This window comes from Castor canadensis, chromosome 3 (assembly GCF_047511655.1).
Source record: "Castor canadensis chromosome 3, mCasCan1.hap1v2, whole genome shotgun sequence".
NCBI lineage: Eukaryota > Metazoa > Chordata > Mammalia > Rodentia > Castoridae > Castor > Castor canadensis.
The window spans coordinates 7997354-8008701 of NC_133388.1; the positions used below are offsets into that span (position 1 = coordinate 7997354).

An 11348-nucleotide genomic window follows, 5' to 3' on the forward strand; every position below is an offset into this window, starting at 1 on the left:
AGAACTTCCCTAAGCAATGACTTCAGAATAGGTCTTGGCAATGACTCGATTTTACTTAATCTGAGAATACTTTGGTTGTTTCACCTTTTTTTCTTTTTTGAGACAGGGTCTTACCTGTAGCCCAGAATGGCCTCAATTCACCATTCCTTCCCTAGTCTTCTGAGTACTGGATTACAAGTGTGCACCACCACACATCCATCCCCTTCCTTCCTCTCCCCCCCTTTTCTCTGCCCCCCCTTCCCTTCCTTCTATCCTTTTTGGGTACTGGGGTTTGAACTCAGGACCTACACTTTGAGCCACTCGACCAGCCCTTTTTGTGATGGGTTGTTTCAAGATAGGATCTCGAGAACTAGCCTGGGCTGGCTTCAAACTTCAATCTTCCTGATCTCTACCTCCTGAGCAGCTAGGATTATAGGCATGAGCCACTGGTACCTGGCTTTCACTTCCTTTCTTAGTTGTCATTTCACTGATTAAGAAATTCTGGCTGGAAAATTCTTTCAAAACATTGTGCTATTTTCTTCTGCCCTCCATGATTTCATACTACTGTCCCCTACAGGCAATATATCATTTTTTCTGGCTATTCTTAAGATTTTTCCATATCCCCAACAGTTCAGTCATGATGTCTCTGACGATGTATTTGTTTTATACTGCTGGGTTTCACAAATGGATTCATAAGCCTTCCTTGCTAAGTGTTTGAAGTATTTGAGGCATTTCAAATATGCTAAATTTGTAACTATAGTTTAAAGTTAATTATATAATGTTATTAATGTTTTGGGGAACTTTATCAGTCAAATCCATGATATTATTCAAAGAAAAAGAGTAACAATAGTTCTAATTTTTTTATAGTGCTGGGGCTTGAACCCAAACCCTTGTGTATGCTAGGCAAGTATACTGCACTACCACAGAGATAAATCCCCAGACCCCTAATTTTTTTCTTTCTTTTTTTTTTCGTTTCTTTTCTTTCTTTTTGGCCCCTAATTTTTATACAAAAAATACTGATACAGACTCTGAAACAGTCTGTCCAAGTTCAAATGATGCTGCTGCCATTTAGGAACTACATAAGTGACACTCTCAGCTGGCTCCCTGACAAGTGTGAATGATAATAGTAACATCCATCTCAGAGTTTTTGTGAAGATGAAATGAGCTGGTAAGATAAAGGTTTAGAACAATGCCTGGCGCACAGTAAGAGTTACATATGTGCTGATCATTTTTATTATTTTAAAATGGGAAATGGCCCAAACAATGTATGCACATATGAATAAATGAATAAATTTTTAAAAATGTGTACAGAAGGCTGGATTAAAACACAAGTATTTTGTATTCTCCTAAACACAGAACCCATATGGTGGTCCATAAAAGTCCACCAATCAAAGGCAGAATAAAGTCCTACAAGACCATGTGGTAAAAGCCAAACTCAGTCACCTCTGAGTTTCACAAAAGCTATGTGTGAGAGCACATGCCTGGCATATGCAAGGCTCTGGGTTCGTCACCATCACCAAAGGGGGGGAAATGATTTTAAAGTATTATTTGGGTAAGGTATGAAGCCATATTCTAGTAATCAGAAGTAAATTACCCCAGTCTAGAACACAAGCATATTAAACATCAACCATGGCTTGTGCACACGAAGATGTAAGGAGAAGCAAACTCACCTCAAAGTTGTACTTTTTCATCTGGTTGAGGTGCCGGCAGTACAGATAGAGCATGCCGATGCTGCTGCCCACCGCGATGTAGTCCCTGTTGGTATCGAGGGCTGTGAGATAGACCACGATAGAACGGAAACCCTTCTGGATCTTTGTGGGAATGGCATTGAGGAGATAGTACAAAGGGCAGAACTCTCTGAATGTAACAGGCTCTAAGGTTGATGCCATGACCAAGGTTTCCACAGACGTTCTTCAGGCAGAAAAAGGAAAGTTCATTCGTCATCAAAGGAAACCTGGGGGACTACAGAATAAAATACTATAACTCTTTCAATGCCTAGTCACGTCAAAAAGAAGCAATGTGGTAGAGAGCCTGCCTAGCAAGCACCACCAAAAAAAAAAAAAAAAAGCAGGCATAGTAATGTTTAATAATAGAACATGGAAATTGGGTTAAGGTGGTTCATGCCCATAATCCTAGCTATTTGGGTGGCTGAGATCAGGAGGATCAAGGTTCCAGGCCAGCCCAGGCAAATAGTTTACAAGATCCCATCTCCAAAGTAACCATAGCAAAATGGGTTGGAGATTTGTCTCAAGTGGTAGAACATCTGCTTTGCAAGTATGAAGTCCTGAGCTCAAACCCCAGTCCCAACAAAAAAAAAAAAAGAATTACAGTTTAAACAGAGAAGATAAATAAAGTAAGATCACTTTAGCGCATTTTAATTCACAATTCAAAATGCAGTTCAGTAGGTACTGGCCCCGATAATTTATATAGCAGTAAATACTAATACTATGGAGAAGCAGGAAGTTTAAAACACAGTTTTTTCCTCTCAACTATGAAGCTAGGAAGGTAGATGAGACAATGAAGTGACACAAAACCACAAGTAATTACATGCCAATCCACAGGTCTCGATGAGAGGAGGAGAGAGCAATGTGGCTAAAGTGAAGGTGGAGAAGACTTTGCTGCAAACATCCTGAACTATGAAGCCCATCAGGTTGGACAGGATATGGGAGAGAGAAAGAGAAAAGGTCACTTTATACTAGAACAGTGAACCCTTCTCAAACGCAGAAATATGGCCCCTGAGCCTCAGTGCTGAGAGCCCAGCCACTCGGTGTCTCACAGCTGCCCCACGAGGAGCCCCAAGCCTCGTTGCACTCTGCATTGCAGGATGCTCTGAACCAAGATATTGCACCCTCACCCAGTATGCCACACTTAACAAAGTTCTCATTCACTCCCTAACCCTCGCCCTAGAAGATAGGTGGTGGCACCATCCTCAACTTTTAGAAGAAGCCAAGACCACACAGCAGAGACTTGAATCTAGGTCCTTTCCCTCCAAGGCCTGGGTCCTTAGGCACAGCTCTGATGGACAATAAACAGGAAGAGTTAACACTGTATGACCGGTTCAACCTGGAGGCAAACTTTAGCTCATTGGGTCTATGAAGCCTTTTGAGCTTCTTTTATTTATTTTTTTTTTTGCAGTACTGGGGTTTGAACTCAGGATCTCACACTTACTAGGCAGGCACTCTACCATTTGATCCATTCCATCACCCTTCTTTATGTTGGGTATTTTTATTTTTTATTTATTTATTTAAAATTTTTTTTTTATGATACTGGGGTTTGAACTCAGGGTCTACACCTCAAGCCACTCCACTAGCCCTTTTTTGTGAAGGGTTTTTCAAGATAGAGGGTCTCAAGAACTATTCTCCCAGGCTGGCTTCAAACTTCGATCCTTCTAATCTCTGCCTCCTGAGTACTAGGGTTACAGGCGTGAGCCACTGGCACCCAGCCTTTTTTTTTTTTTTTTTTTGTGGTTTGAGCTTGGGGCTTCACACTTCCAAAGCAGGTGCTCTACCACTTGAACCATACCTCCAGTCCATTTTGCTCTGTTTATTTTGGAGATGGGGTCTTTCAAACTATTTGCTCAGGCTGGCCTCAAACCTTGATCCTCCTGATTTTAGCCTCTCAAGCAGCAGGATTATAGGCATGAGCCACCCGGACCTTATGCTTGCTAGGCAGGTATTCTTACTGCTTAAGCCAATCCACCAGCCCCGTTTTGAGTATTTTTAATAGAAACTTGTTAGGATGCTAGATTTATAATCTCTTTGAATTTCTACAGAGTTGACTGACTAACTGGAGTTTGAACTCAGGGCTTCACACTTGCTAGGCAGGCACTCTACCACTGAGCCATGTCTCCAGCCCTACAACATGATTTTTAGTGACTAAATGGAAAACTGCAAAGAACACACTATGGATAAACTAAAATTTTCTCAACCAAAATGTTTTGAGTTCACCATCATAAATAACATAGACATATATCCACACATACTCTTGGGGAACATTTTAAGGGATGAAAATGTTTTTTTAAATGTATCACCAAATGGTCATATTGATTTATGCCTTAAATATGTCTTTCCAAAGGACATCTAGAGGCCAGAAGAGTCAGGCACACAGGAAGCCCAAAGCAGACATGAGAATCTGTGTTTATCTCCCTAGGTGGGGCTCTGTGCCCCTCAGTCAATGTGCAGATGGGAGGAAGGCTGAGGTCAACTCCCTACAAAACTGCCCATAGGAAACAAAGTGTCTAGGAGGCTGAGAAAGAAGTCTAGAGGCGCTGCTTCCCTAACCTGTACTAGGTCTGGGAAAAGCCATTTAGACTCGACACACTCTCCTGTTAGAACTTTTTATACCCTCCTTGCCTAACTTTCACACAAGCCCACATGCTCCACTCCATCCTACCCCAGGTCCAGACTCACTGCCATAAAATTGACCCTTTCCACTGTGGAAAAGCAGTATAGTGCAGTGGTTCTTAACACTGGAGTAAAAAAAGACCTGGGTCCAAAACCCAATGATACCCTAAAACTTCCTTTGGGACCCTGGGAAAATTACTTAACCTGTCTAGATCTCTATTTACCCATCTGAAAAATGGGTTTAGTAAAAACCTACATTACAAACTGGGCATGCCTGCTTGTGACTCCAGCACTTGGAAGACTACAGGAGGATTGTGAGTTAAGCCTGATACCCTGTCTCAAAAAAAAAAAAATCCTACATCCAGATGTATTGCACAATAAACGAGTAATGTCTAGAAAACACTTAGTGTTACGTCTTCATAACTTCTACAGAGCTGCTTGGGCCACCTGTCCAATACATCTCCCATGCACCCCACTGTCCCTCTTCCTCCAGCTTGCACCTCCAGGGCTCTCCCTGGTGCCCTAAGCCATCTGCTAGCCTCCTACTCCCACCTCATCCACTTGGCAAACAGAGAATTTCCCACTGCAAAGCTGACATGTCACTCCCTTGTCTAGTTAGCCCCCCAGCCCCCTCTCCAGACTAGAACTCAGGCATCACTGGCTTACAAGACCTTGGTGGTATGGCCTATGCCACCCCTGCAGCCCCACGATCTCTAAACTAACCCCCAGCCACGTTGAACTGCTTCAGTTATAACACCCTTGGCTCTTACTTCTTGATCTTCACACCCTATACTCTTTGTTAAGCACTTGTCTTAGTCCATTTTCTGTTGCTATAACTGAATACTATAGACAAGAGTAATCTATAAAGAATAAAGGTTAAACCAGGCACCAGTGGCTCACACCTGTAATCCCAGCTCTTTGGGAAGCTGAGATTCGGAGGATGGAGGTTCTAGACTAGCCCAAGAAAATAGTTCAAGAGACCTCTTCTTCAAAATAACCAGAGCAAAATGGATTGGAGGTGTTGCTCAAGCAACAGAGTGCCTGCTGCTTTCCAAGTGTGAAGCCCTAAGTTCCCACCAAAAAAAAAAATAAATAAAGGTTTATTCAGCTCACAGTTCTGAAGCTGGGAAGTTCAAGATCTGTTGGCCAAATCTGATGAGGTCATTCTTGCTGGTAGAGACTCTGCAGAGTTCCAAGGCTGTGGAAGACATGGCAAGACAGAGCAAGCACTAGCTCAGGCTTCTCTTCTTGTTTATACAAAGCTAATACAATCATGGGGTCCCACCCATGACCTCATCTAATCCCAACTTCCTCCCAAAGACCCTGGGGGACACACCCAAACCATAGCAACTTCCTTTTTTTTGCTGTGCTGGGGTTTGAACTCAGGGTCTGTACCTTGGCCATTCCACCAGCCCCTTATTGCAAAGGATTTTTTGAAGCCTAGGCTGGCTTCAAACCATGATCCTCCTGAACTTTCTTATCTGCTAACTGATAAGATTTCCTAGGAAGCCAGTGGAAGTACTAAGGCTTATTTCCTCCTTTCAAAATCCTTTTCAAACCAAAAAAAAAAAAAAATCCTTTTCTGGACTGGGAGCTTGGCTCAAGTGGTAACCTAGTCCTGCCACACAAAAAAAACAAATAACTCACTACCACTACCAAAAAAAAAAAAAAAAAAAAACCTTTTCTTCCTCATGGTCCAAGTCTATAATCCCAGCACTCAGGAGGCTGAGACCAAGGATCACGAGTTCAAGATCAACCTGGGCTACATAGTGAGACCCTATCTCAAACAAACAAACAAAAAATTTTCCTTAAAGTAGTTTGGTCAAATTATTCCAAAAATTCATTCACTTAGTTCACTACTGCTCACTGACAGCTCCATATCTCTGTAGAGGAGAGCTCTGAGACAGAGTCTGGCTGGAATGGGCTGGGGGATTTGCCTGGGAACTGCATTTGCAGAGCAGGCACACTGTTGTAACTGAGCTGAGATGTTCACGGTGCTTCAGAACATTTTAACAATGATTGTGGAAGGTCTAAATTCCCAGAACTGTCTACTTGGCACAACTGTGATAATACTGCCGAAAGCAACTTCCATTTTCTTTCTTTTTTTTCCCTTTTTGGCAGCACTGGGGTTTGAACTCAGGGATTCACACTTCCCCAAGCAGGCACTCTACCACCGAAGCTACACCTCCAGCCAAAAGCAACTTCCAGACGTGAAAGGAGGGAGTGCAGCAGTGATTAAAACTGTCAAAATTCTACGGCAGGTAACAGCATAACCAAATTTTTAATAAAAAAAAGTTCAAGCTGGGCAACAGTGCTCACGCCTGTAATCCTAGCTACTCAGGAGGCAGAGAGCAGGAGGACTGAGGTTCGAAGCCAGCCCCAGGCAATGAGTTCACAAGACCCTATCTCAAAAATACCTCTTATCAAAAGGGCTGGTGGAGTGGTTCAAGGTGAAGGCCCTGAATTCAAACCCCAGCACTGCAATAAATAAATAAGAAGGTGAAAAGACAGCTCACAGAATGAGAGAAATATTTGCTAAAAAATATTTTCTGGGTACAAGAAACTTGTATCTAGAAAAAAAAAACTCTTAAAACTCAATAAAAAAAGATAATTTTTAACTGGGTGTGGTGGCTCATACCTGTAATTCCAGCTACTTGGCATTGGAGATTGGGAGCGAGATTGAGACTACCCAGGGCAAAAAGTTAGTGAGACCCCATCTTAATAAATAAGTTTGGCATGGTACCATAAACAGGGCATGGTATTGTGAGCCTGTGATCCCAGCTATGTCCCATGTAGGTAGGAGGACTGAGGTCGGAGGCCCACCTCAGGGAAAAACTCTAGGCCCTAACAGAAAAATAACTGAAAAGAAAAAAAAAATCTATGTTAGAGGTTTGGCTCAGTAAGCAGAGTACTTGGTTCGCAAGCGTGAAGCCCTGAGTTCAAACCTCAGTACTGTTTAAAAAAAAGGTGGAGGGAGGCTGGGAATATGGTTCAAGAGGTAGAATACCTGTCTAGCAAGCACAAGACCCCCAATTCAACCCCTAGTACTGCCAAAAAAAAAGGTAATTTTTCAATGGGCAAATGACCTCATAGACATTCTTTCAAAGAAGACACACAAATGACCAATGGGCACACAAAAGATGCTCAATACATCATTAATCATCTGGGAAATACAAATCAAAACCACAATGAGGACTAGAGGTGTAGCTTAGTGGGCTCAGTGGTAGAGGGCTTGCGTGGCAGGTGCAAAAGCCCTGGGTTCAATCCTCAGCACAGAACAAAAAAATAAAAATGTGGCAGCTTCTTAAAAGGTTAAGCATAGAGTAACCATAAAGTACAGCAATTCTATTCCTAGGTTTGTGCCCCCCCAAATGAAAACATAAATCTGCCCCAAAACTTGAACACAAATGTTCTTACCATTTGTAATCGCCAAAAAGTAAAAACAACCTATCAATCAACTGATGAACATGGTATACCTATACAATGGATCATTATTTGGCAATAAAAAGCAATGAGGCAATAATACAAGCTATAATATGAATGACCCTGAAAACATGATGCTAAGTGAAAGCAAGCAGACACAAAAGAGCACATATTGAATAATTTCATTTATATAAATCTCCAGAATAGGCAAACCTACAGAGATAGGAAGTAGATGAGTGGTAGGGCTTAGAGAAGGGAGTTGGGGTGACTGCTAAAGTGTATAGGGCTTCCAAAAAAGTTGTATAACTGGAACTGGGAGCGGGTACCTCAGAAGTAAAGCACTTGCCAACCATGAGCAAGGCCTTGGGTTCTAGTCCTAGCACCACAAAAAAAAAAAAAACCCAAAAAACTACAATAATGTCTAAAAGAGCTAAATTTATGAGGATGATTGCAAACAAACTGAGCAGGATATGGTGGTATACCCCTGTAATCCCAGCACTCAGGAGGCTGAGGCAGGAGGACCTCAAGTTTCAGGCCAGACTGGGCTATCTAATGAATTCCAGGCCAGCCTGGGCAGCATAGCAAGACCCTGTCTGAAAAACGCTCAACCTCCCCTCCCCCGCAACATAAAAGTTGTGAAAATGACTGTAGTGTTGGTTACATAACTATGAATATGCTAAAAACCAATGAGTTTTACATTCTAAGTAGGTGAATGTTGTGTTTTGTGAGTTATTTCCTAAAGCTGTTACCAAAACGAAACAAACAAAAAACCAACTTGCTCATGGAGAAATCACACCATAGCATCTATGGTACTCAAAATCTCCAACTGTTCCCCCAGTTCTCAAACAGTAACAACCAAATACCTTACTGTCTGTGGTCTAACCTTCCCCACTTCCCCAGGGCATCTCCACCTCTCCACTTGTTCTCCAAGCACTAGCACCAAGGACCTCTCTTCCCCACTCAGGCTTTGTGACTATCTCCTCCACTCAGAATGATTCAGTCTATAGATGTGGCCTTTTCTTAATCCAGGGTCTCAGCATATAAATAACATGATAGAAAGTCCTTCTCAGTACCTAGAGTTCCCTCTTCCCTCCATAATCCTCACTTTATTTCCTCCACAAGCTCTTCCCTGAGAAGGTAAGGAACTCTTCTTTATCTTATCTATCTTGATTACCAATGCAATCCCTTGTACCTAACATTTGTTTGGCATAGAGTAGATGCTCAATAAAGATTTAAAGACTGGATAAATAAAATGTTAACTGTGAGTCTCACCGCAAAAGAATATATTCAAGCCATTTTTTTTTAAGGTGCTGGGGATCAAATACAGGGCCTTTTTCATGCTAGACAAACCACCACTAAGATACATCCTCAGCATCCACTTTTTTAAAACAATGCTTCTTTGGCCATGAAAATACAAAACAACACTCCAATTTTCTTCAATCTCATTAACATGAAAGGTAGAAGCTAGCCTTCACTACTGACTAGTACCACCCAGCTGCTACCTCCGTAGTTTTACAAAACTAGAGCTAATAGGAAACCTAGAGCTAGTAGTATCAATCATCCACTTGATGCAGTGATGCCATGTTGCAGGGCTCTGAGAACACTAATGGTTTAAGGATTCTCTCCAATATCTCCAAGAAGTGGGATACTTCTACCTTCACAACTCACAAAGCTGCCAGCTACTGCCTCCTGATTCTACCAATCTCCCTGGGGGTCACTATACTTAGAAATCTCTCCATGCTCCACACCAAGGCCTGTTTTCGTATGCATACAACTGGTTCCTGATTTGTTAATCATTCCAAGTCCAGTCAGTTGTTCTGCCTGATGCCTATTTCCTTCCTTTTACCACTTTCAGTAGCCATTTTGCTCAAATTATATGGAAGCTAATATGAAATAAGAGCTTCCTCAAACCTGAAGCATAACTTCTCTCAGAAAAACTGAAAACAAATCCAGTAGAGTCAGAGGTCCATTGAAAAAGACAATGTGGATGCTGGGCACTTGTGGAGTAATCCTAGCTACTGAGGCACAGATCAGGAAGATCACAGTTCCAAGCCAACCCAGGCAAATAGTTCCATGAGACCCTATCACTCCTGCAGAAGGCTATCCTTATGCCACCTTCCCCACTACTGGTTTCCAGCCAGTCCTGAAAATTCAAGTGGAGCATCCCCTCTACAGGACTCTCAGGTTTGAAAGATCAAATGTTTGAAAGATCAGACTACAACTCAACTCCCTCAGGACAGAGACTGATTCTGTAGGTTAAACCACAGCATTTCTAGAGCCTAGCACAGTAGCTGGCATACAATGGACCCAAAATGGTCACTAAATGAATAAACAGGGGATGTGAAGTCAGGTTATAAAAAGGTTGGAGGTGTATTAACGTGCATTTTAAGTACAAAAAGTCTTGCAGCTTAGAAGACCAGGGCTCACAGGTGACAGAGGCTACAACAGCTTCATTTTCAGATTCTGTCCATCCCCATGATCTGGGCTTGGGGATTTCCCAGAACTCCCTTCCTTAAAGTTTCTAAGACCTTGACTACAAGGGGGGAAAAGTCAACCCCAAGTGCAACTGATCACTCCCTGGATGACTTTTGGTGCACTCAGGCTAGTGCCCAGCGTTCTGCCAACAAGTGAACAGAAGCAACAAAACAATAAAATCCCCAAATGATGGCAAGAATGGGAGGAAGACAAAAGATCAGGGCAGAGAACTGGAGGAAGAGCAGGGCCAACCTTTATTGGGATTACTGAGCCTGGCAATGGGTTTACCTGTATCTGCACTGACCCATTTAGTCCTCTCTCATCCCCGAGGCAGAAGTTGTCATCACCTGCATTTTTCTGATAATGAAACTGAAGCCTATTAGAAGTGATGGCACTTGCCCCAGACCTGATTCCAGGTCTGACTCCATTCTTTAATCCTCACTGTCCATTCTGCCTCCAAGGCCTTTATAATAAGGATCGAGAGAGGGGTCACTCGGCTTATCCCTTTACTGAACACTTACTGGGTGTCAAGGCATGCTGGCGGGCGGGTGTAGGGACAGGGCTGAGGGTCGCGGGACAGAACGCCACGTCAATGACATGGCTGAGGAGCCCGGGACTCTCAGAGGGATGCAAGGGTGGGGCAGGAGGAGGGGAGGAGTGAGGGGACCCGGGGTGCTCAGCGGCGAGCCCGGAGGTGGCGTCCGAGGACTCGGTGACGCCTGGTCCCCTCCACGGACCGCGGGCTTCTGCCAGGCACTTCGTGTGCTGTGGCATTTGGTCCCCGCTATTCTGCGAGGGCGAGACGGCGGGCGAGGGTAAGGTGGCGAGCAGGGCAGTGGACATCGTGAGGGGCTGAGGTGAGGGAAGGGTGGCCCCGGGAGCCGCTGAGGGGAGGGCGCAGGGCCGGGCGTCGGGGACGTCGGGGCCGCCCGCGGCGTCGCCGGACTCACCTCCCGCGGCAGCCCCTCCGGACTCGTCGGCCCCGCCGGGCCGGAGGAGGCGGGATGGATTTCGGGCCGCGGGGGCTGCCGGGAGTCCGTTCCCTGGGCAACGGGTACAGGCCCCGCGAGTAGCAGCTTGACTCCGCCGGGGGCTAGAGCGGCACAGCCACAAGTGTCAGCGGGCGGG

At 44.0% G+C, this 11348-nt stretch overlaps 1 protein-coding gene across 5 annotated transcripts in view; it reads right to left on the reverse strand.

Moving 5' to 3' along the window:
- Nucleotides 1–11348, reverse strand: part of Tecpr2 (tectonin beta-propeller repeat containing 2) — an 85765-nt gene extending 74417 nt beyond the window's left edge. For 2 of the 5 annotated variants that reach the window (XM_074067122.1, XM_074067119.1), the window contains exons 1-3: nt 11171–11348; nt 5436–5520; nt 1650–1941 (exon numbers count right to left, since the gene is read on the reverse strand). In XM_074067122.1, coding sequence (XP_073923223.1) covers nt 1650–1868 — 219 coding nt within the window. In that variant the 5' untranslated portion in view covers nt 1869–1941; nt 5436–5520; nt 11171–11348. Of the gene's footprint in view, nt 1–1649; nt 1942–5435; nt 5521–10508; nt 10999–11170 lie in introns of those variants that run through there. The other 3 variants (XM_074067120.1, XM_074067121.1, XM_074067123.1) reach the window with 3 other exon arrangements.